The sequence below is a fragment of the Neopelma chrysocephalum genome, unplaced genomic scaffold (assembly GCF_003984885.1).
Source record: "Neopelma chrysocephalum unplaced genomic scaffold, ASM398488v2 Primary Assembly neopelma1_97, whole genome shotgun sequence".
In the NCBI taxonomy this organism is placed as follows: domain Eukaryota; kingdom Metazoa; phylum Chordata; class Aves; order Passeriformes; family Pipridae; genus Neopelma; species Neopelma chrysocephalum.
In genome coordinates this window covers 645288-671894 of record NW_020897760.1, presented here as the reverse complement: position 1 = coordinate 671894, position 26607 = coordinate 645288, and the positions used below count along the sequence as shown (strand labels likewise).

The 26607-nt window shown below is 39.5% G+C and overlaps 1 protein-coding gene across 6 annotated transcripts in view; it reads right to left on the bottom strand.

The window, feature by feature from the left end:
• PATJ (PATJ, crumbs cell polarity complex component) overlaps positions 1-18837 on the bottom strand; it is a 140651-nt gene extending 121814 nt beyond the window's left edge. For 3 of the 6 annotated variants that reach the window (XM_027694497.1, XM_027694500.1, XM_027694501.1), the window contains exons 1-11: positions 18781-18837; positions 18532-18698; positions 16731-16913; positions 15266-15405; positions 13278-13476; positions 11492-11620; positions 9641-9853; positions 6449-6551; positions 5200-5291; positions 3809-3947; positions 3399-3533 (exon numbers count right to left, since the gene is read on the bottom strand). In XM_027694497.1, coding sequence (XP_027550298.1) covers positions 3399-3533; positions 3809-3947; positions 5200-5291; positions 6449-6551; positions 9641-9853; positions 11492-11620; positions 13278-13476; positions 15266-15405; positions 16731-16913; positions 18532-18698; positions 18781-18802 — 1522 coding nt within the window. In that variant the 5' untranslated portion in view covers positions 18803-18837. Of the gene's footprint in view, positions 1-3398; positions 3534-3808; positions 3948-5199; positions 5292-6448; positions 6552-9639; positions 9854-11491; positions 11621-13277; positions 13477-15265; positions 15406-16730; positions 16914-18531; positions 18699-18780 lie in introns of all 6 variants that reach the window. The other 3 variants (XM_027694498.1, XM_027694502.1, XM_027694499.1) reach the window with 2 other exon arrangements.
• Between the last annotated feature and the right edge of the window lie 7770 nt (positions 18838-26607).

Below are 26607 nucleotides of genomic sequence, written 5' to 3'. Positions count from 1 at the left end.
TTCACTTACAATGTTCCGTTTTCCCCAAACAGCTTTTTCCACATGGCAGCTAATAGGAAGTTTCTTTCTGGTATCTCATCCAGCTGAATTTCTCATGACCTGACATATGTGCCATGTCTTTTTATAATGTACAAGGCCTCAGAAAACAAAACCACACCACCACTTCCCAGGGACAGCTTTCATTAGCAACTTCCAGCGTATTTAGTCTGTCCTTCTGCCTGCGCTTCCATAAAGTTTTTTGTTTCTAATTACCAAGTATCAAGAATAAACCAAAAATGCATGGCAAAAATCATATTTTCTGGTCAAAATTGGGATCTTTTCTTCTTGCAATTTCCTTGTGGTTTAACAAACTTACTAATGCTCTATCTTTACCTGCCCTACTGCTGGATCTTTTCCTCAGACACCTTCAAGCTCCTGACTCACATCACTGTATATCTAGGTTTCGAGTACTCCTGCAAGGCAAGAGAAAGCAGTTCTGCCCAGTCTGAAGCCTTGTTAATTAAGTTAATTGCTTCTATGCTGCTAGCACAGAGTTTCAGGCCTCGTGCACATTGCATCCTAAACCACGTTGCCTTTGTAACAGAACTGCTTAAGCATGGTTTTACCTGGTCAGAATTACTATTTAATACCTCCCCAGGAAACACAATTTAATAAGAATTTCACACAACTGGGCTTAAAGGGAAGTAATACACATTTTATAAAACATACTTTTTACATTAAACTTTTAAAAGCATTTCCAGAGTTTAGTCAGAGCCTTAAATTAGCCGTATTTACTTTAGCACCATTATAATGAAGAGCCCATCACCACGTCCAAAATAAGCACCTATTTTTGGAATTGAAACTTGGCCATTAAATTCTATTCCGAGGTGAAATCTTATACATCGTATTTCTGCAGGAGTAAAATTTGCAACTTAAATATTTCAACTTTTTAACAGAGGCACACTCACTTTATAGTTGCATAAAGCTTTTGCAGAACATTGTACCTGAAAGTTTTTCAGAGTGAAAACCACAGTTTAATTGAACAATGGGACTTGCTTCCCATGGCACTAAATACTCCTGATTCGTTACTCAGTTCCAAAGCCTTGCCCGTGGCATTTTCCTGCTGGTCCAAGGAGGACCAGTACAGCTGATGACATCAAGGGTTGTATCCAACTACAAACAACATCTTCAGTGTTTAAATTCTGGTATTCCAAGACATACTGCACGCAAACCCATCATCCTGTATTCTCCAAGGTAAGGGGAGCTTGGATACATGGGAGAATAGGAAAATCTCCTAGTACAGGTACTACATCATACTCTGGGGAATGAAATGCAGCTCTACCACACTGCCCCTGCAAGGAACCACCATGGATCCAACACACCTTGAGACTCACAGAGTTTGTTACCTTCAAGCCAGGTAAAAGAAATTTTAGTTCCCAGCATAAGCTGATCCCAGCACTGATACACCGTATTTGCACAGCACCAGGTATTGGGTAACAAATCCCTCAGAGAGTTCTCTTTGCATCAGAACAGACACCTGCAGCCTGTGATAACCCAACCACCAGTGGTCAGGAGCTAATTACAGAGATATTGTTCACTTCAGTAGAAAAAGAAAATACTTTATTCATAGGAAGTTCCACAGTCAAAAAAGACTATGTAAGTGATACAGGACAGCATGTGTTGCTCTTTTCCAGCCTCTGCCACAGCAAGTCTAAATCCTTCTGGCTCTTCTGCCCCTGAATACATCCTCCTACTCAGCCCTTAAGTCATCAGTCCATTGTGACTACAAATCAATATGTGCTTTCCTACTCATACAGCTAAAACAATGCTTTGATAACTTCAACTCTCAGCTACTCAACTGCCTCTGTTCTGGCTTCCTATTTCTGGGAACACACAAAAGTCACAACAAAGGATGTCTGGTTACAAGGCTTGGACAGAAAAGTAAAACAGAATGGAATATAGGAACCACTACATTTCTCTTGTTCCCAGGTTGTCTTTAATACTGACAGATCTTCAACAATCATAGCAAAATTGTTATTCATTGACAGCCGTAATTTAGAATCCTCTATTACATCTACATATCTTAGAAACTACTAGGCATAAGGATAATTTATGCTGACTTTAACACAAGCTGTATAAATTCACCCAGAAGTTCCTGTAGAAAAGCCCAGATATCTGTAGGGGAATTGAAGTGTGCCTTCTGGAAAGACCTCCAACCTTGATTCCAAAGTCAGCTAAAACCCAAAGCAAGTCTTCATGACCTGCCTCTATTGTCCATTTGCCTTCGCTGTTAAAAACATGCCTAATTTGAACTCCAGCTATCAGGTCTTTATGTCTAAGACACAAGTTCTGATGAAGTTACTGCAGTGCCAAAAGAGGAAACTGCAACAAATGGGCATTAGGGATGTTGTACAGGAAACGAGAAGAATATTATGAAAATAGTCCGCAAGAGTCCAAGGCCTGGGAGGGCAAGAAGATCTCAGAATCATTCAGGTTGGAAAAGACTTCTAAGATCATCGAGTCCAACTATTAAGATGGATATGAGTGAGGTAACACTGGATCAGGAAACAAATATGAACTCCTGGGAGTTCCATCTCCTGATGCTGCTCACTCAGCATTGTGGTTCAGGGGCCTGGTAGCACAGGAGGATGAACAAATCTTCCCTCTCAGATGATTGCTGGCAGGACACCTCAGGTCATGAGAGCAGGACCAGAACCAGAAAGAGGACTCACTGAACTTTCAGCTCTATAGAGTCTAGAGTAGCTCTACAGAGTACTGAAAGGGCTGCACCTCCACTGTCTATAACCTTAAAAAAACCCTCCCAAAACAAAGGGTAAATTTTACACAAGGAGGAAGACCTAGAGACTTACAGGCCCTGCAATCATGAGAGACTTCTTGGAATCCATTTCCAAAGACACAAATGAAAAGAAAACAAATCAGGAACAGTCAATATAGGTTTGCCAAATAAGTGACCAATCTGACTGCAAGACAGCAATGTGGATGAAGGTGTAACACACTTCAACTTTACTGAAGCTTTTGACACCATTTACATCAGCATTCCCATTTGGAAACTGAGGAAACTTAGGCTAAATAGGCTGAAAACCAGATGGAGCACAGGGACCAAAGACAGCATTAATGAATGGCTTGGCAGCCAGTTATGAGCGGAGTTGAATATCTACAGGGGCTGATGTGATCCAGTGTCTTCATCAGTGATCCCCACAGAATGCATTTTGGGGGGCAGGGTGGGGTGGGAGAGTCAATAGATCCAACAGGTAGAGTTTTACTTCTGAGGGAACTGAATAAAAAGCATTACAAAGTAAAAGTTGAAGATGGAATAAGCCATGACAGCCCATCAGTATTGAAAATGAATTAAAGACAGTTCTAAGGCTCAGAAGAGCACTGCAAGATATCCTATCTACCTGCTTTATGTAGACTCTGTTGCTTTTCACTTTGAAGATTATCCTTCTGTTCTTGTTTTCCCTCATTCTTAGTGTCCACACTAATTTCAGTCTCTACAGCCGCAGGGGACACAAAGACTGGAACAGTTGGCTGCACTGTGAGAACAAATGAAAAAAACCAAATCATATGCTGCAAAATATAGGAAGTAGTAACACCACCTCATTAATTCTGGTGGGGAAGGCACTCAATTTTCCTGAATTTCTTATTTTTTTGTCTTTCCATTCCTTCTGAAGTATCTCATTTTCTACAGTGTGCTTTTACAAAATCTAGGATCATGCTGTATCTAGTCCCGAATTGTTAAATGAGATAACTGTAAATTGAGTGAAAAATAAAATCAGTTGCTAGAAAAAAAGAAAAAAAAAAGGATTACCTCTATCTGAAGGTCTTTCTGAAGAAATAGTAGAGGAAGGTTTCCTTCTAAGTAAAGTGAGACGTACAGTCTGTCCCGTGTTCCTCAATACCTCTACCACTTCTTGGTTGGTATAATCCTGTATATTAACCCCATCAACCTAAAACAAGAAAATTGTACCAAAGAATAGTAATTGTTTTCCATTTTTAGGCTATGTAGTGTAGTACCATACACTGTAAGCATCAGCCATACTATTTTGTGCAGGAATTATAGGGTTATTCTCCCAAGACAGTAGTATTTGCAAAACAATCTCATTAAATCAGTTACATTTCACTAATGAGATAATATTTTCAAAATGCATTTTAAAAGGAAACAAAACAGTAATTTCTTGTCTTCATGGGGCAACTACAAAACAGAATTTACTAATCTGATACACGTATGCACAGATTTTCCCTGATTTTTTTTTTGTTTACAAAAAGCAGCTTGACAAGGATTGTGGATTGAAGCTCCCCAGCAGAGCAGTCAACCTGGAACTCTGTTCAGTTCATTATCACTGCTAGTTTTCTCACAGATTTCTAACATGCCCCACACAAGTCTATATACACATCTGTTCGTTCAATCCATTCTGAACAGTCCAATTCCTACATTTTCAGATATTTTAATTTACACCCAAAATACTCTGTTCACCTCACTGTCAGATCATGCATCAATAGGAGCTTTTCCTGCAGATAAAATGTTGTATCAATTTTTGCTCTCGCAAAGGAGAAGCTGACTTTGGAAGGTCTGGCATAGCACACATTTTAAAAGTAATTTAAACTCATATCTCCATAAATATTATCTCTTAAAACAAAAGGACTGTGTAATTCATTCCTGCTTGTACTGTGAATGCAAAATTGGCTGTTATTCAACTCACTGTTATTCAACTTTTTTCCCCATTTTTCTACACATAAAGCTTGGGATTTTAAACCTAATTTGTGACCATTAATATCTTGATTGCATCCACACTTCACAGCCGTTAAGGACCACAAACAATGTGCCACATCTTGCAAAATCTTAACCATCCTCAAATCACATGCAATTCAATTGGAAGTTAATGCTGCTCATCTATACTGCAGGCCAAAAGCCAAGATTCTCCACTCTGAAACACTTTAATCCAAATGCTTGCCTCTTTCATAGTTAACTACTATTTACTACTTCTTTGAATATAAAATAATACTTTAACCACAGCAAGCCAAAGCTCATTTCTGTCACAAATCTACCTAAACAAATACAAACCACCAAATTATTTCTTCTGCAAAGCAGAGGAGGTTTAATTAATTTTTGAAAGTCTCTACTACGTTGTTCTTTTAGCACTGAGATGTGCAATGAAGTACTAGTTCTACAGGAATATGTAAGAAGAGTATTTTACTTACAGCAACAATTTTGTCATGGACATGAATTTGGCCATTGTGGTCAGCAGCACTACCAGGTATTATATTTTTCACAAAAATCCCAGAAGGTTCTGTTGGGGAGGACAGAAAGAAGTCACTGCATTAACCTAATTTGTTTCTTTTCTGATTAAGATTTTTAATTCCAGACTTTTTCACACACTTTCTTCTTTCCATAAAGTGATGATTGTGTAAACCACCAATATTTGCATGTTACCACTCACACAATTTGATGCAAAATGACTGAGGATCTCTGGTGGAAAAACCAGCACTGACACAACCACCTGTACACTGACCTCAAAATTCTTCCCTTAAAATGGCTCACAAAAGGCTGCCTCCTCCATGGATTCATCCTTGTGCTTACCCAGGCTTTAAACCACAATCACTTAAATCCATGCTGCATTTGATTTCAATAGGACTAACTAAGCTAAAAGTAAAGTATGTGCTTAAGGACTTTGATCAGGACTTCAATCATCTTACAGCTAAAGAATTTAGTACTTTAAATCTTAATGAAGAAGGATTTTTCTTTTTTTAAAAAAAGAGAAACATGGAAATCAGAAAAGCCGTCCTTTGTCATGTCTGATGTTTGATTATTAATTCTAATTAGAACAAGGAAATAAAACCAAAACAAAACAGTAAAAAAATCTGAAACACTAACACTTCCACAAACTCACACTAAATAAGAAACGCTGATCTTTAATTCTGGCAAATCTTCACACTTCATCCATCCTTTTCTGGACACTGACTTTCATCAAACACCTGACCAACATGGTTTGTCTATGCTCAACAAAACCCCTCCACCAGTGCTTCAAAAACTCACCTTTTCCCACTGCCTGACATGTGCCCCTCCCCAGCCCCCTGCACTGGCCTGGGATTCCTGCCTGGCAACACAAGAGGATCTCCTGGGAACAAAGAGCATTTGAGAGCAACCCCAGCTGAACCATGTTTCCAAAATACCTCGACTCCCACAAGGAAGGAGAGGGATAAAAAGCACTACCCCTTTGTGTAAAACCAGATATTCAGTTGGGTCAATTTTAAAGATATTATCATTTGTGCAACCAATATCTGAACGACAAGTTAACAGCTCTAATTTAAAGTGGATTTAGGGAAAAAACCCAGCTGATTGCATGTCCCCATATCCTAGCACAGGTAGGAGCTATTAATTTTCCCCATAGTTAATAAAGGGTACTTGAGAAGCCCCTGTCCTAGACTTACTACATCTTGTAGAACTCACCTACATCACATGTGCCAGCATATCCAACAATTGTTATTCCCAGGCTTTGCCCATTCTTTTTTACAAGTTCAACGTCATAGGTATCAAAAAGGTTGATATTATCCTATAAATAAAGCACAAGACAGTAAAAAAAATCTTGTAATTTCCCAGTACCATTACAATATTGCACGTTAATTAAGATCTTCAGAAGTGAGCAGTGATTTTGATTTTCCTGTTTTAAGAGGGATTGTATTTGTAAGACAGACATAACCAAGATTTGCTGAAAATAGTGTCACCAAAGTCTTTGTTTGCTTTTTAAATTTTTTCCCAATATCTTCTCCATATAGCTGTCAGAGGTATAATATAAACATTTTATTGAAAGGTTTTTTATTAGACTACTCAGGGGCCATTTCCCTTTGGATTCCACTCGGTAACAACAAACTACCCAGTCAATCCCTCAAGACAACAAAAATCCTGAATGTCCTCAGAATTTCTTCTCTCCCTTTAAAATGTGAGTCCTGATGTTTGCTGTGATCCTGTTCAGGTTTGGCCACCATCAAGCTGCAAGGAGAACCAGAAGCCTCCAGGTTGTCCATGGTAATGAGACGCAAAAGGCTATTAGTTTGCATTCAGATTTTATCTGAATGCAAACTAATAAAATTTTTAAGACCTATCAGAAAAGGGAGAGTATTTCTTTGTAAATGCAACGTAAATTCATTTGTAAAGTCCCTACAAAGCTGCCTCAGGATGTCCGTGCAATTCTTCTCTGACCAGTAAAAATCTAAACTGCAAGACAAGAGTTCAAACAGGGAACAGTAAAGACCAAAGACAAAAACAATCAAGCACATAAATCTGGGATTGCAAGGGATAAGTTAAAATACATAGAGTTGTTTGTTTTCAGTAATCAGATTGTACAGCCCAATGAGATCAAAAAGAAGATGATGAGAGTAAAGTCTGTTAAAGTGATGAAATCAAGAGGGGATACTGTCACTGCCAACAGCAAAAAACAGAATGGGAAACTGGAAAGCATTTCTTAAGGGAGTGAAAAAGATAAGTTTAATCAAATGCTTGCCAAGTATCAGCTTTGGACAGACCCATATTAAAAGCAGGGCGGAGTTATAGCCATATTCCACTTTTCAATGAAAGAGAAATCGATGGACAGCTATCTCGTTATCACACACACCTCCCTCCACTAGCACAGTCATTAAACTTATTAAATGCCTCCCAACTCCCTTGCTCCCTAAGAGGCTGATGGAGATGAAGATAAGTTTTGACGCTGTCACTTATCTATAGAGTAAACAAGCCTATAGAAACACCTGAAATGGAGCTATGGCCTTGAGAGTCCTGCTGTTTTGACAATCTAAAGCTCCTCAGAGTCAATGCTTTAATGCAAAACATTAGAAGGGAGTTTGGAAAAATCAAAGTGCAAAGTCCTAAGTACGGTCAGCACAAGTAGGCTGCTAACACTGCTGCCAGTATCTTGGAGAGTACAGATAAGAAGTCTGTTTTCTTGTGCCCATGCACAGATGCAGGTAGCTTCAGTTATTCTCTACTACAATAGAGAAATAGGAAATATAAAGAAAATCAAATATTAATATAAAACTGAAAATAACCAACGATCTATTAAAAATGCCTTTCTGCTAGTTTGCAAAAAAAAAGGAAAATATTTTCTATTCCAAAGCTCACAACTAGTGAAAGTACTCAGAAATCAGAGAGAAATTAGATTATAGAGAAAATTTCAGACAAAGTGGAAAGGTGAACCATTGAAATCAACATTAAATTAATAAATACATTCAGCTTAGCCACTAATCTTGTCTTCAACAAATCTTTCCTAGCACCAGGAAAAGGAGTTTCTTCAAATCTACATATGAAGGCCCTATTTAGTTCAGAAAAAAAGAGATGACATTCAGAAAGAAGTAGATAAAATTGCAAAACTATTTTTTCCCCTCTAAACTACATAGGAGGCATAAGAAGTACATTGAAAATACATCCAGAAGAAATAATATTGTAGAAAGGCTGCAGCATCTACAGTGCTTGGGGTTGATTAGGGACAACACGAAGAGAGAAAAATAGGACTTTGTAGAGGAAACAAAACTACTACCATGTTATTTTTTCCCTAATATGGGCCTTGGAAAATATGATCCAGTCAGAAAAGAAGTGCCTCGTAACAATGCTGATTCTCTTGGAAAGCTTTTTGTCAGAGTATTGGACAAACCCACCTTTAAGATTCCAACCTTATGTACATAAATCCCCTCCTCCCATCTCTCTCCCACTCACATTTTGTACTACACTCTCTTGGGAGAAGAAGAGCTTGAGAAGGACCCAAAATACTCAACTGGCAGCTTCAGTTTTCCAGAAATGCAAGACACAAAGCTACTGGCAGTCCAGCAAGCAAGAAGGTGCATGTTTAATAATATGACTTCTACTCTGACCTTTAAAAATGGTGCTTAAAAAAAAATACCTCTCTTCACTCACATTCAAGAAACTAAACAAGAAAGAAAAGGCTACTCAGATTCTACACCTAAATCTAAGCAGCACAGTAGCAGCAGATGGTACACAAGCACAGCTTTGTTTATGTTTCGAGACCTACTGTACACTTAGTGTAGCATTTGTTGATTTTAATTACTCAAAACTGAAAAGAATGACTTCAAAAACAAGAGACTTTGATATGACCATGATAAGATTTGCTAAAACAAGTTTCAAAATTTTTAGATATATTTCCTATCACAGACAGTAGCGTAGACTATGAAAACATTACACTTATGTTTCATAAAAAGATGATTGTGCTGAATAATTCTGGTGTGGCCGTGGCGCTCTGGATTTCAGAGTAGGCAAATTCAGAGTCCAGTTTTAAATCCACTTACAAATGATTGATTAGCAAAAATTTAATGAGCTAAGAAGGAGAACTAAAAGTACCACTTATCGATAATGTTTATGGTCTTGGTAATTAAATTATCCACTCTGAAATAAATTCTGTAAAGCTGGTCATTCCAATCCCAAGATTACAGGTATTAATAACATACAGGAAAAAGGGAAAAATTATAGAAGGCAGGGCTATATAATAATGACCACTTAAATACAAGCACACGATATCTGGAAACTCAAGAGAGAAGTAGTACTTTAGGTCTCAAGAACACTTTGTTCTCTCCTTCCTTTCTGATCACAAGCCACAAACATACTTAAAAATGTCATAAGGAAGCAGCAGGTACTTACATTTCCATTTTGAAGGGAAGGTAATGTGCTGACTGGCCAGCTCACAGGAGCTGGTGGAGCCTCCATGACTTCACACTTGGGGTCCCTTGCAACAATCATCCGAACAGAATTCCCACAGTTTCTCAGCACTTGGGCAACTTGCTCACTGGTCATTCCTTGCACATTGGTCCCTCCAATCTGTAAGATGTAATCTCCTGTTTGGAGCCTCCCATCCTTCAGATACAAATAAAATTGGAAAAAATGTTTCCAGGCTATATATAAAATATCTGTTCCATTACAAAAATGAAACTTTATGAGCATCTTCATGGCCATGAGAACCAATGTGAGAAAACACCAGCAAACTGACCACCATGGCAACATACTAAATAATTCAAGGACTCGTTTGCACAATCATGAGCTGTTTTTTCCACTGTTTTGCTCATTTAGGAGAAAACAGAGAGCAACAATGTTTTATAATCTCACAAATTGTCATGTATTGCTATTTCATAGAACAATCCTCACAGGACAGGGGCTAGAATGAAAGCACAGCATTTTGATTTAGGACTTTTTAGAGTTTTTCCTAATACTTCTATAATAGCCTGGCAATTCTTTTCTCATATGAATAACTCCAACTTGAGTGAGTAAATCCAGTGAAGCTAACAAGACTACACATAAACCATTTTTACCTGATAATTATGATTCATGACCTATATCATAATTTCTATTATAAGCAAGCATTTCTAGGACAAAATCCTCAGCTAGTATTGATCAGCACAGCTCCACCAGCTTCAGTGCACTGATTTATACAGCAATCACAGAGTTATTCCCAGAACCAACTCAAACTCATTTACAAACTCATCCAATTTTAACATGTATATGCATCATTATTTCACATGTTCTTAATGATGTCCTCATTCAGCTGAGAATGATGTGGTGAGTTCTTAACTTACATGCTTCACTGGTAGCCAAACCACTTCATTCCTTACAGCAACACAGGTGTTAGACAATAATTAAGAAATACTCATTTATACACAACAGGTTCAGGAGGATACAGTCAAGCAAAAGCCAACATTTTCCAGTAAAGTTCTTCAAATTTCTAGTTTTTATTTCCACCCTATACTAGAGGAAGTACCTTAGCCTCTCTCTTTGTCTGCATGGGTTCCAGTCCTCAGCTATTGTAACTCACAATGATCAAATTCACTTAAAAAATCCAAATCTGTTTTGTTATTGCAAGTGTTCTGCTCTTAAATGCAGCAACACTTAGTATTGAGTCTTTCAACATGAGTAACCAAAGGCTGCAAACTGTACCTGTGCCAACTTCAAAAAGTATCAGGAGCTCCAAAAGCCTTTGCATCAAACCTAAGTATCTCCCTGAACCGGTCAGATTGCAAGGCAGGGATCAAAACCCCTGGAAATGAAATCCACTACAACCAGGACATTTTCAACTTCTAAACTGAATCTTGTAATGCAATGACTTCAATAGGACAGATCCTCTTGCCTGACAATTCATTTGGAGAGTTTGTCCCTATAGATGTTGTCAAATTCTACAGTGTATTTGTCCTCCCCCACACTGACCAAAAGCTGAAAATATAAAAAGTATTGAAAATATAAGGCAACTTCTCAGAATTTCTGCATGTTCAACAATGTTACAAAAGCCAAAGCATGTCTGAGAAACAACTTAATTTATATCAGGTGCTGACTTTCTCCTCAATCATGCCTTCAACATATTTATTTATGAAGTATATGTTGGCATTCAGACTTTGATGCTATCAGCTTCCTTTTGTTTAAATATATTAGTTTATTTTAAGACTGTCAAAACCAGTTAATTATACTTTACAATCAAACAAGAAGTGACATAATATAACAAATTACCCGATCTGCTAATCCCCCAGGAACAATCGTTCTTACAACTACTCCACTTGACTTTCCTCCTACAATTCCAAAGCCTAATCCCGAACCATCGTTAATCAGCTCAACGTCTTCAATGTGGCCCCAGTGAATCTGCAATTAATAAAAACAGGAGATTTTAATTTGAGGCGATCATTAATGTTTCTCACTTTCACGTGAATGACGAGAATTAATCAGAGCAATTTTCTGTCTCTACCCCACATATTGGAGATCTGTGGGATTTTGTTCACTCAGCTCCATTTCCTTATAAATACGCAGTGGGATTTATCATCTGTTTTTAAACACATAGTTTGTCCTTCACTTTCAGGATAACAGGATACTAGGAAAAAGCTTGACTAGGAAAAAGCAATTTTGAGATTTTCCTGCCAAAATGAAAACTATCCTTTCAGTTTTTCATAAATCAAGAACACTATAAACAAGAGGGAAAAGCAGGGGCAAGGAGCTTGCACTGGCCTAGTTTTCACTTAGCCTTGCTCAAATTCTTATTTCTGTTATTCCACTTACTCTAAACACCACCAGTACTGAATTAATAGCACAACACAATATTCTGCCATACTGAATTGGAAGCAAATTTTCCAAGCTACACTGTACCATGACCTTATGTTCTACAAGACAATCTGAAAATAACAAAGCTGTTAAGCAACCCAAACCCAGCCAATGTTTCTGTCAGATTAATATCTCATAGAAACCAAAATGGAGCAGAGTAGGCAGATTTAAGTCTTCTGTGAATAAAAGATTTATTAGCATACTGAAAATCTTTGCCAAAGCCAGTTAAATATCATAAAAGAAATTTAAGGACCCCCCGTAGAGATATATATTTGTATTTTATTTTGTTAGTCTGTTCAATGCAGATCTTTCAATGAAAAAGCAGTTAAAGTTTAATTCTTTAAAATTTTCAGTGCAATAAACAATATTGATTATCCACTAAAGCCTTCAGATTTCACTACCTTTGTAATAATCATGAGGGAAATAATTACTGAGAATAAGGAAAAGCACTGCTTTTACCCAGATTTCCATCAAAATCTACTAGCATAATAAATTAAGATTCCAATATTGCAATCCCTGAATTTAGATGTGCAGTTTGACCAAATTCAGTGGATTTTGGTCCACGTGGGCCATATGGGTAGAACACAGGTGGAAGTTCAGCCCTAATTTATTACCTGTCCCAGTGACAAGCTCTCCTTTGTCAGGAAAACAAAATGAGTTCACAATTAATGAAATTTGTGGATAAAATAAAACCCTAATAAACAGTGACTGAGAGGTTCTTTACAGGTAATTTCTGTTTGTTTTTTAAAACAAAGACAAGGCTTTTTGGTTTGAGCAGTGTAAGTTTAAATTGGTTGGGATATTTCAAACAGTGTTCATGAGAGGTTACTTTTACTCTCTTTTACGATGTAATCAGAACACCTTTAATTGCTGAGCTCAAGTAGGTTTCAGCTGGGTATACTCATAAAATGTTTTACCCAGCCTATGCTGAACAGACCCTGCTGCTAAGAATATGTTGATCTATTAAAGCTTCTGCTATCCCATAAAAACCCAGGATCTATTTTATAACAGTTCCATGCAGCTTTGCAATGGAAGCCTCACACTTACTGCATGGTGAGTCTAAATGAAATGTCATCACATATAAAATCTGATTAAAGCAAAAAATCCCTGCATGTAAAACTTGCTAACACAAACACTTAAGAGACATGAACAAAATATCCAGCACAGTTCAAAATCTGATTTTGACAGTATTACAACAACTCACAGTCTCAGGTGGATTTACATCACTTAATAAGACAGCTGAAGTTCTGCTGTTCCCTTGAACTGGCTCCCTGGCCACGACCAGATGTAGGGATCCCGTGGATTGCTGGAGGAGGGCAATGGCGTGCTGATGGGAAATGTTCTGATCCAATGGGGTGCAATTAATGGCCAGTATGTGGTCATTTTCCTTCAGTCTTTGATCCCTTAACAAAACATTGAAAGCAATTTTTTAATGCACCAGAGTGACTTCACATCGGGCTCACGTAATTTAAATATGAACATGCAAAATACATAGTTGTGCAAGGTTAAACGTTTATATATTTTAAAAATCTCCTTATTAGGATGTCTTCACCAAATTCCAAACTACATGCAATTCACACTGTAAACTGCACTGCCTAGACACATTTTGCTCCAGCTTTATCATGGTACAAAAATCTCTTCAATTTTTTATTTTGCTTCTACTCAAAATTTAATTGAAATTCCCTCATCCTTCCTTGTTAATATTGAACTGCAAAGCAGAAAAAAATTATTTTTGTAGTTTCACAATAAACTAGGAACTATTCTTCATTGTGTTTAGCACTACATGCTACTATCTCTGAGTATCCACAACTCAGGCTTTGATATTGTTTTGCATCATTATTTAATCTGAAGATCAATGAGCTGCATACTTATATTTTACTTAAAATTTATAGTATCAAGCTTCACACATGAAACTTTCTTTGAGCAATACACAGTTCAGTTGCTACCTTGACATAATGTAAATTTCACAGTTAATTCATCCCAGTGATGAATTTAGATTTGTGACAAGAGAGAAACCATCACTCATCTCCTTTATTAAATATTCATTCTGAGCACGAGACCAAACTGTTACATAGACAGACACTGTCTTCAAAGCTCTGTAGGAATCCAAAAAAAATCTCCAGGAGATCTTGTCTCAGAAGCAAAATGGGAAGCATGCTGGGGAAATTTATAAACTCCCAAACAATGTAACTGCACATCTTAACTAAGGCATTTTAAACTTCCTTTTTATCATGCCATGTTTAAAATGTTTCCCAGAAATCACTTTCTTCAAGCACTAACCATATTTTAGATTCTCTCATCAAAGAAAGTGAGCAGCAGGTCATCAAATCCTAAAGTGAGATATTCACCCTCCTTTTGACATCCGGATCAGTCCATCTGTCTCCACTTTGAAAGAGCCTTAATATGCTTTTCTTTAAGTGTTCTCTGGTGTGTTCTCTGTGGGCCCATCGCCATTATCATTCCAACCTCTCCCCACTCTTTTTGTCATCCTGTGTTGGCACTTCCTGACATGTGTTATTTAAAAAGTGACACCAATGACTTGAAATCTAGACACATTTTCTTGAAACATAATTCCGAGCACTGCATTTGTCTCATGCCAACTCTTGTGGTTTTACAATCACATTTTATTTTTAAAGGATTGCTCTGCCTTTTGTTGTTGGGTGAAAACCCACAGACAATACAGGAAGAAACTGCCTGAAGCCTTGATTCTATGATGACATCTGTGCGGGGATCTGTCGGGAGAAGTGGATCTAAATTTACACAGGAAACAAACAGTAAAACCAACTATAAATAGGGCATTGTCAGCGGCACATAAATAAAGGAACAAGGGGGGGAATCTTTCAGGGACACAATGCATAAAAATTAAAAAGGAATCTAATTTTTATTTTCCTTGTATTCTTTTCTGAGTTTTCTTTTGTTTTTTTAATCAGTTCTCAAGATTCTCTAAAGTGAGTCACGACTTCTGGAAATTCCATTTATGAATTGCTCAGATATTTAAAACTCATCTGAAAATCTGATCCTCAAAACATGAGTCCCTTCAGTTGAAAAGCCAGAATTCAAGATACCACCACCAAAATATCCCACCAGATAACCCAGATAAACATGTTATTCTGATGGAGTTTTCAATGTGAACGTCGTAACTTTTCCCTCCATGGAAAGTACAATTTTCCAACACAATTATAAAGATCTCACCTGTCAGCTATGCTTCCTGGCTGGACTTCCTTGACAAAGATACCAACTTCTCCCAAGCTGGGATTTTTAAGAGCAACCACACTAAATCCAAGACCTCCAACAGAAGGTTTATCAATCTTTATGGATTCTATTTGTCTTCCCTAATAAAACAGAAAATAAAATTATTTACTAATTTTTAATGGAACAGAATGAGCTAGTTTAAAATTTATGAACACTGGAAGAATTATTCTCCTCCTAAGACTAAAGAAAGGCAAAATACTGAATATGTTATTTCTATAAAAGCTCCTCCATTTATTATTTTTAATATAGCAACGTATTGGATATGCAAGCACTCTGAGGTTCTGAAACCTCAGGGAATTTAAGAGCTGCTTTCACACTTCATTCACATTATGAGATGAATTCCAAACTGGATGAGAACTATGAAAGAAGTGCTGTCTAGAGCAATATATTTGGGATTTCTGGAAATGCTGCATAGCTGAACTAAATTACTTGTCTTTTGGCTCCCCTTGCTTTTAATGCTGATTTTTAGGTGTGCATTCAAAAGACTGTATTTTTGAAATAGAGAAATTAATTTCCTTCCCCTCCCTGCAACTTCACACTTAATGTTAAAAAAGTTTGCTTTTGCAACTCCCTGTTTTTCAGTTTTAATACAAGATTTCTGGGGTTGTTTACTGGGAAATATTACTCAGAGAATGCACTACTATCACAGCTGCTTTATCCAAAATAACATGCAGTCTTTACTGCTGAATCTTTTATCTGATGAGTTAATGACATACTAATGAGAAGAGTTATGCTCAAAATATTACAGCTACATTAAGGTAGTCAATTAGCAACAGTTACTTAATACAGAAAGGCATGACTAACCAATTAAATTAATGGTTCAGAGTAACACAGAACAATACATTTGTGGTATAAATGCCAATCCCACGTGTGTGGATGTGTACACCTGTACAGATTCTTATGGAATTTGTACAGTTTTAAATCACAAGTTTTCACAATCCACATGGCAAAGTTAAGCCAAACTAAATGAAGTTAAATAAAATATTACATGCTACTTCTTTTAATCCTTCACACTGCTCATGTATTAACAAATTTGGCATATTTCCCATTCAAAATATACTTGATAAAACAAGTGTCTCCATCAAAACAAGTTTCTGCTGAAAATGTCCATTTTCAACTAAGTGTCATCAAATACCAAAAGCATTTTCTGGCAACTGAAACTTCTTTACTGTGTTGGTGCATGCGGCAGGAAGCAAGACAAAAAAAAATTGGAAAAGAAAGAAAAAAAACAAAACAAGCCACCAAACCACTTCTTTCTACTGCTGACTTTATCTTCCACAAGGTAAAGTTTTCCTCAGCACACTTCTACTCTGTACTGGTTAGGAGGCACCACGCTCCCAGAAACACAACAAAAAAGCATTGTGAAAATGTACTCCTAAAGGAAAATAAGTTTGGAGAGCCTTACCTTTGCCATTTGTTGGATGATCATGTTAAATTCATTAACTCCCAGGTTTGGAGTGAAGGGAGGTGTTTTGGGTCCAGGTGAACTGCAAGGTGTCCCAGCAGCGACTGATTTGTCAGCAAACACGAGCAGCCCTCTCTTAGTAAAATCAAAATCTACTGAGCGGTCAGGAGGCATGTAATTGAGCTGTTAAAATGAACAAAGATGTGGGAAAACTATAAAAAACAAAAGAAGGGATTTCCACATATACCATGTTGTGTGCAGATTGCCAAAGAAACAAGTGTACACATGTTCATATGTGCCTATTCACACAAATATACTCCCCTGTATAAATTAGGCAGTGTCTAAATACAAGCTACAACCAAGCTACCATATAAAATTTAAACTGTTTTTCAGAAGGAAAGTTCTCTGAGTGTTCCAAATGTGTTTCTACTCCACCCTTTTTTCTTCGTTTCTTTCATGCATCTTCCCTGCCTATGCCCATTATCCTCTTTTCACTCTGATATTTCAGAAACAACACATGCAAAAGCAGCAAACGTTAAAGAGGCACTCAAGCACTCTTGCAATTGTCAAGCAAATCAGTATAAAATTTTGGCACAAAAATCCAAATACTCTGAGAGTCACTCAGGAGCCCAAGGCCTGGTCTGTATTATCCTTTCCCCAGAGAGAGCCTTGGTACAAACTAGCTACCACTGAACATGCTATCACTGCTAGAACTTGCAGTTCTAGTCCTGACTGATAATGAAGAAATGCAGAAATATTCCAAGTGTGATATAATAAACTGCCCTTCCTTAAATAGAATTTCAAGAAAACCTAAATTTTCTAGATACGTGAATTCCTAGCATCCACTATGTCACATCTTAAATATACTTGTATTTTTATACATTTTTTAATAATAGGCAGACATGCATTCAAGCTCTGGAAGGAAGGAAGAGATGCAGAACGTATGGGAATATGGCAAGAATGGATAATGAACGCCACAGCCATCACCAAGCCACCCAGGGAGGAATATGTGAAACACATTTAGCAACAACAGCAAGGTGGCCTTGTTCCCCTGATACCACCCTGCTATATCTGCAGCTGGGCAGGTGCAGCCAAGACAGGGATTGCTGCTGCTCAGGCCCTGACTTTGAGCTTTTGCTGCTGATTTTAAGTTAACTGCAGGGTGAGACCTGTTCATGCAGATATGTCATGGATGCCCATGTCCACAAAACCTAAATGTCAGCTGGCATTAAAAACCAAACTACACAAGTTCTGACTGCTGCTGAGGCCAAGTAATTTTAAAACTAGCTTGGGCAGGTCTGCATTGGAGCTTGGCAAATCTTCAGGAGGGGCCTTCTGGACTTTCTTTCCCAAAGCAGGTTAACCATTCTCGTACAAATTAACAGGAACTGAAGCAATGATGTCTTTTAAAGAGGAAAGATGCTGCCAGTGAGCTGATAAACGTATTTAGCTTCTCTGGAAAACAAAGGATCCCAGTCCAACACTGTCCAGAACTCAAAGTACTGGAGCTGACGTCTTTCACAGATGCTTTTTTCTGACCAATGTGGTTCCCAACACCTGCCTCTCCTGCATCCCTTTCAAAGCATATTGCCCTTTGACCTACTTGTTGCAAAACCACTTCTCATTTCAGCAGTGACTGTTGATATCAGCTTCACAAAAGAAAAAAAGCCCAACATTCACTCACACCACGTTACAGCTTATTAACAAGAGCACCCTCGTTAACACACGCCTACACATCATGATTTAAGTTCCATGCTGCCCATAGTTATCATCACACCAACAACTGTAATTTTACACTCACTTGTTCCTTCAGTTGCTTGATGGATTGCTGGAGAGTCAGTATCTGGTTAAACAAGGGGCTCCTGAGGGTGTTCCGTAAAACAGCCAGGTTTTCCTGGTGTTGGGAATCCCTTTTCTCATGCAGTTTTGCTTGCAGACGATCCAGAATCTGCAGCACCTGCTGCTTATCTGCACCACAAAGGAGTCCAGGTTAGAAATGGAGCTTCCTTACTCACTGCCCCACAAAAGCAATCACTTTCAAACCACATACCTGCCGCAGGGTTTTCAGGCATGTTGAGGGGTATTTTTGGAATAACCTCAGAATAACCTAGATGAGATTTAAAAAAAAAATCAAATTAATAAATGATATATCCAAACAGAATAGTAACACACGATAAATGTAATAATAAAATACTAAGCTAACTACAACAAATTGAATAGAAAAAAAATACCACCCCCAGTTGTTTACCCCAACTATTCAACAAAGCTCTCAAAATACCTAACTGCACTGTAGCCTAAGCACATCTAAAAATTTTTCCTTGCTCTGTGTACTTTTCCTTTCACACACACAAAGGAATACGAACAACTTTCAAATATGAGTAAAAATGCAGTTATAAAAACAGACTGAAAAGGAAAGAAAAGAAAACTGAGACATAGTTATTTTTAATGAAATTATTTTGAATATTGACACAGAGCTAAAATCTAGCTATTATTTGGAAGATACTTTTACACCTGATTAATTATTTGTAGACAGTACATTCTTCTCATGTTAGCTCAGCCCTGCTGAACGGCAATGTAGGTGAAATGTTGTGTTTCTTTACAAAACAATGAAATTTCCTCCACTCATGGGACGGCACAGAATAAAGGCCCCAAATTGGGCAAATTAATCCTTATTCGAACACGTTCCTAAGGAAGGTCAATTCTAATCACACCCCAAGTGGTGGAAACAGGTGAAAGAAGTCTGTTCTCTCCTCCTGCAGGAGATTGCCTTTCTCTTTTCTATGTACATGACAAGCTTTTAAGTAGCAAAATATCCTTTATCAAGCTTTAAAGGGGCAGAATATCCTTTATAAAGCTTCTCCACAGTGCCAAATAGAACAGGTCTCCAACTGGGGCTGAGGCCTAGATGGCAGTATAAAAACAACAGACTTGCAATTAGCAGCGATGATAAATTTGTACCCTTGCTTGCATGTTATTAAGTTGATGTGGAGCCTGTCATTCTGAAATCTATCAAGGCAGCTCTACCAAAACACACATGAGGAACAAGATTTCTTCACTTAGTACCAGCTCCTCTGAAAGAAGTCAGCCATTTAACAGCACAATTTACATGATTTTAATTATATCCAGTCTATAACTGTGTAATTTCAGAATTATATATTTGGCATTATTTTGGTACAAAAATAGCTATATCTATATATCTATATAAATAAAAGCTCTTTATATTGCTTTTTTAATCCTGCAATTCAAGAGCAGAAAGGGTCATATGGTAAATGTGACACCAGGGTAAGCATATCCCAAGGGCTCTCTCCCAGCAGGACCTCTGATCCTTTCAGCTCTGCCTCTGACACTGTCTGTGCTCACACTGAAAACATCTGGAGTTCTGGGAGGATGCTGTTAAATTTAACGAAATATTAATTATGTAGGTAAGTAGTGTCTCTTCTGCAGAGTAGTATTAAGTTGATCTACCTAATGAGAAAAATAAGTGGACAGAGGTTTGTCACAAACCACAATTTTAGATTTATGCACCCTTTGTTGTGCACATCTGACCACCTTTGGCTCCTGAAGGAATTCCTGCAGAACTCGGTGGGTTTGTGTTGTTTCGATCCAGGGCCAGGCAAAATTAGTTGCTTTGCAAGACTATTAACAGATTTAGGAGATAATTTTAAATCAAACTCATAGCAAGAGTTGAAGTAGCAAAGCCATACAACCCCTGAAAGATTTTCAGGAATGCATCTGAACTTTTGGAAGTGCTGCAGCTTTATTTTCTTTTCCATTCAAAATAAAACACTTCTAAGAGCACAGCAGTCTTTGATTCTGTGCTGAGATCTGGTTTTGAAGAACAGACAAAAACACCATTTCCTTACACACTTCTGAATCTTCATCTAAACCAAAAAGACAAAACTTAACCTCCTTGACTAAAAATACTGCATGAACCTTAACAAAACAGGACAAAGAATATGGAAATTTGTTCTTTCTTCCGAGTTTTACTTCCCTCCTCTTTCTACCTCACACCAGCAGATAAAAGAGGAAAAAAAAAATAAAGCAAGCAAACCAAAATCAGAAATGGATGGAAAATAACTCCTATGAGGAAAAGTGGCCTGGAATACCTTTAAACCAGCAGTGGGGTGAAGAAAAGACTAAACGCAGGAAAGAAATCCAGCGTGGCAGGAAACAACAACGACTTGACAGCACCGTGCCCATCTAAGAGCCAAAGCCAAGAGGCTGGTCCAGCTCCCCAGCACTCTTTCATGCATTTATTCTTCCCTTTCCATCTCCATTCATCTGATCCCATAGTGAGCTGGAACAGGGAGCTAAACATGCAGAAAAAATCCTTCACGTTTTGGTAGGGTGAGTTTTCTGCCCAGTTAGCTCTGAGCTGCCAGCACTGGCAGAGGGGGACGAGAAGGGACAGGGATGTGCCCACACCTTGCAGCAGAAGCAAACTGCACCATGAGAAACACCCATCCCACACCAAAACAGCCTCAAAGTGCCACCCTGACCGTCCCCAAGATTAATCTTTTTCCCACTACAGAGGGTGTAACAACAGCAGTTATGATGATGGGGTCAGACCCAAAGAAATTGGAGATTTAAATTTAAGGAGAAGAATGTAGGTGAGAGATCTAGGCTCTGCTGAGGCTGAAGTTCCCTGGAGAAGGAGGTGCAAAATGGGGGGGGGGAAAGATTAAAGAAAGTTTCAGCTTGAGCTGCTCCAAAGTGTCGCTAAGAGCTACTCGTGCTGGTGGATGCCCAAGTGGATCTTGCGTTACAGTTCAAGTTTACACAGCACTTTGGGATTCCTTGTGATCAAAACTGGCCTTCAGCCAGCTTGCAATGCTTTTTAATGTTTGGTTTTTTTTGTTCTGCAATACATTAAAACCACCCTCAGTATTTCTTTGTTCTCCATCCTTTCATAAAAAGAGAGTGGGGAAAAAAAATAAACAGCTCCTTCTGGTGTGAAGGGATCCCTGAAAATGTAAATTAATTTAGAGTTTTCAAGTAACAGATAGTTGCGGACAGGTCTCTAAGACTGGCTTGTGGGCGCCACAGAAACTCATAAATCCATGTATTATTGTTCTCTTTATGTTCAGGAGCACAAACGTTATCATTAAACATTTTCCAAACACACCCTAGGTCAGAACATAGTGTCAACATACAGTTGCTAAATTAGAAAGTCCATTCTGAGGTGTTAAATTTGAAGAATGATCCAAAACACTCTGGTTTGTCTTGTTAAAATCAGTTCATTCACCCCACATTCTGCTCTTTCTCTGCTCCAGTCTGATTTCTACAGACACTTATTTATCTTATGGGTAGACAAAAGTACAAACCTCAGTTCAACATTTGTGTCACAGCTCCCAATATAACCATAAAATCATCGAGAAATTGATGAATTTAAGGAAGTTGAGTGTTTTCCAACCCCAGGACATGCCCCACACTCCAGCACAGCATGAACTTGGAGTTTCAATGTCTTCTGAGAGCTGAACTCAACCCATCTGAGGGAGCAGGAAAGCTTCATAAGGTTTTGTATGAAATCCCAAGACTTGGATCTTCTTCAAAAGCAGACTTAGGAAAAAGGAATTCCCCCATGCTGATGCCAGCAAAGGTCATTAGAAGACCCGAAAGGTTTAAGTCCTCCATTGCCATCAGCCCCCTTCCAGACACTGCCACTTGCATGGAGACATGGAGCGCTCGACCCTGGAGCATCCCAGAGTCAGAGGAAACATGACATCCCATGACAAACACCTGCCCTCCAAAAAGGGCTGCTGAAAGATGGGAATGAGTGTGCTGCTGGGGTCTGGAGGAGGACATAGTTTAGCCAGAACAGATTCTTCTGTCCATTCCTCCCCATCCACCTACAACCACTTCTGTCCCACACCCTTCAACTTGGCCTCTAACAACTTTTCCTTCCGGGAAAAGTCCTGCCTCATGGGATGGTCTCCTCCCCACTCAGCCTGGCTGAAACCTTTTTGGACATTAAAATCCAAAAGTGCTAACTAACTGCTGCTATTTTTCAAAGGCTTCTAACACAGCCAACCTGAGCAGTCTGCCACAGCAACAGTCAAGGGTTCATCCCAACCCAAAGTCACCTTTCTGCACTAATGCAGTTGGAATTTTTCCTGGCCCTGTTATCAGGAGTGACTAAGCTGCATATCATATTCCTCATCAGAGAGACCTCTGACTTGGAAAATTTCAGTCTCAGAGTTGATAAAAGTAAAAGCAAAAGCAAGGGAAAACAGGATTTGTTAGTGTGATCTTAATCCTAAATTGTCCTAACATAGCATCACCTGTAACTTCAGATATTCAAAATTATAGTTTACATGCCATCAAGCGACTACACACTGTGAAAAAAACACTACTCTAACCCATAGTTTGCTGTCCTACGTGTTATGCTCAGTTTTTCTCGTAATGTACAGAAAAAATCAGTCCAACCAAGCATAGCATGCTCACAGCTTTGTGATGAAACCACCAGAACCTGCTGCTCTGTGCAACGCTGAAGGATTTATAAAAAATGTTGTGGAGCAGCACTGACTGCTCCAGGCATTTTAAAGAAACAAATGAACGCTTCTGCGAGTACCTGAACACAGATACACCACACATCTCCAGGGTACAGTAGGTCAATGGTAAATATTGTTAAAAATAAAAAATACTCCGTGGGAAACTTGTGCAAGTCCTGTTTTTACATATGATCAGTGACTACAGGACGAGGAAAGTGAAGAAAACCCAACACTCTGCACCTGTGATTACCAGTCCCCATGCAGATCAAGAGGAGTCTTACTCACTCTCCAGGCATGCTAACTTTTAACAAGCAGAACCTGAATTCCTGTGGACTTCAGCCCCTAGGGAAGTGCCGGTGTGGGTTCTCTGTCATCTAAAAGAAGGATGAGCTCATGCCAAAGCTGCTCTCCATGAAGCAATAACATGGTCTCAAAACCTGTTCTCACAAAGCTCACGAAAACTTGGTTTTAGAGCTAAATATAGTGATATTCTACTGATATTTGCCAATAAATCCTAAAGTTACTATGACGACAGTGTACATGATTAACAAATCACTTCATGGGCAAATAGAGCTTTTAGACCTGGAACCATGCTGAGCTTCTAAGCTTCAAAAATTTATAAGAAACACCTATTAATCATCCCTAAACAAAGCAAAAACATGCTCTGCTAAGAATCTGTGGATTGACTAGCATTGACGGGAAGTGTTGCAATGGGTGCATTACTTCTCTGCTCTTCTCATTACGATCCAGTCTTTCCAAGCAATGGAAACTGTTTGCACAACAGCAGGATACCAAGATGTCTCCAGCATCCTGGGAGAGCCTTCAGAATCCATAAGGAGCCACACAGTTCTATCACATCCCTAACAGCCTTGGTGTTAGAATGATGCCAAAACCTCCAGTGCACGAAACCTAAAGATTTTTGAGGTGGGGAGTCTCTGGGTGAGTGCAGGCTGGTACCCTGACCTGGTCAAGGTGGTGTCCACAGCAAGACATTGGTCAGGCACTGGAGAAGCAGGAGATGGTTGGAAACACAGAACCACGGAATGTTTCAAGCTAGAATGGACCACAGTGGGTTCATCTGGTGCAACTTCCCTGCTCAATCAAGGTCATCCCAGAGCACACGGCACAGGATTGTGTTCAGACGGTTTTGGAGTATCTACAGTGAGGGAGACTCCACATTCCCTCCGGGCAATCCCAGTGCTCCGTCACTGCACAGGAAAGAAGTTCTTCCTCATGTTCAGGTGGAACTTCCTGTGCATCAGTTTCAGCCCGTTGCCTCTTATCCTATTGCTGGGCATCCCCGAGCAGAGAGATCCATGCTCTTGGCAGGTTGGAATATTTATTACAGATAAATATCGATATTTTTAACCCTATTTAGATGTTTATAAACATAATTTCACCCGAGGATCTACACCACCGTGTCCGAAGGGGAATTAAGTCCTCTAGCAGAGCCTACTCTACGTGCCCCCTCCCAGTCCCATCCCACCCGCGGGGCTCCCGCGGTACCTGCGGGCGGGAGGCGGCGGCGCTGGCCGGGAGCGGCGGGATGCCGGGAGCGGCGGGATGGCCGCCGGCGCTCACCTGGGCGGAAGCGGGAAGCGAGGGGCGATCCCGCCTCACCTGCGGCGCAGGAAGCCGGGGCGGCGCGGCGGGAGAGCCGCCTCCCGAGGGACGGCCGGGAATCGGCTCCTCCCGGCCCCGCCGGGCCCGCGGGCGGTGCGGGGACAGCGCACGGGGAGGGGACGGGGCTGAGCCCACCAGCGAGACAGGGGGTCTGGCCGCTGTGGGAAGCGCGGAGCTTAAACTTCAGAGCAGAAATTAACTTTTTAATCAGTTTTCAGGTGATCCTGATCTCCCAGTGTGTTTATAAGTCGTGGTTCTCTCACATAGTCCTGACCTGGCACATGGCCACCGACCTTCCCAGCGAAGGCAAAACAAGTGTAAATATTGTAGAAAAGCTTGTTTTTCACTCTTTTGCAGTTAATCGGTGTCCAAACTTGATTCCGGAGCTGTTTCGCGCTCCCCACAGAGGTGAGGCGAACTATCCTCAGCCTCAGCAGTCCAGCCCGCCACCACTTCACACAAGGGAACGTCAAAAAACATAGGAAAACTTGGACTTGGATGGAGTTAAGGGATTGCAAGACTTCCCCCACAGAGCACCGAGCCAGCGCTGCTCCCAACAGCACCCCAAAACACACCACGTCACTGCAGCTTCCAAAGAAACACAGTGCAATGCCCGGGATGGCAATAAAAGCAAAATTTTCCTCCCACTAGTCACAAAATACTGAACAAGCACCATTTTAGTTGAAGTTAATTGCAGGAAATGCAGGTGCTTTCTATCCCTGAAACCTGTATGTTAGCCTGCTTTCTGATTTTTAAAGAATTAGATATGTACACAGATGTACTCAAAATCTCCAAATTATAATTTTTATTCTGCCACACAGTTTCATGAGCTCATTTGCTGATCTCACACAGCCCTGCTCATTGCACACAGTAAGGGCTACAGGAGATTTGGAAAATAATTTCTCATAGATTTCCCCTCATTCTAGTGCCTGTTTTTACTAAGCAGCAGCAGTTGCACTAGAGCACGCAACATGTTAAGAACACACCATTTCATCCCCCTTTTTTAAAAATTCCAGCTCCAAACGCCCAACTTCCTAGTCATGACTCTCAGTTTTAATTAATGTGGCGCTCGTGAGAAGTGACAATTTTCTTGACAGTGATGAACAGCAAGTGGTGTATTTATCCATCCGAGAGACGCGCTGCAGACAGAAGAGCCGAGCACTTTCCCATCAGTGCACCTCTGTCTCCATCTCTGAGGGCTGAGTTCATCTCGGAGCGCGCTCTGGCCTTGGCCTTTCACTTCCAGTTGCTGAAAGGAGTATCAATTTTCATTTGCATACTTTGCCTGCTGAACTCCAGGCTGCCAATTCAGTTTACACAAATCTCCCAAAAAGCTGTTAGATGGCAATATTTCACATCGCTGGCTGGGCTCTTTGTCAGCCATCCACACGTTTTAAATCTACACTTTTACAGATTCTGAGAATCTGGGACCACGACAAACCTTTCATTGGTATTGACATTCTAGACAAGTAACCAAAGTAACACCCAGTAAACCCAAAAGACTTCCAGAAAGTCTGGGTAACGATGATGTTCTAATCAGTACTGTCTTAGAGTTGCTTTTCCAGCTTTTTAGGTCCAATTTTCAGGAAATGCTTCTTGAGCTGATGTAAACTTAGGACAGTGGTGCTGCCTTTCCAGGGTGTGTTTACTCCAAATGATTTCTCCATCTCCTATAAACAGCCTGGCATCCCCAGTAGTTCATAAGTGAAAACTGACTCCTTCCAAACTAGCAAAACCTGAAACAGCCACACTAGAAAAGCATT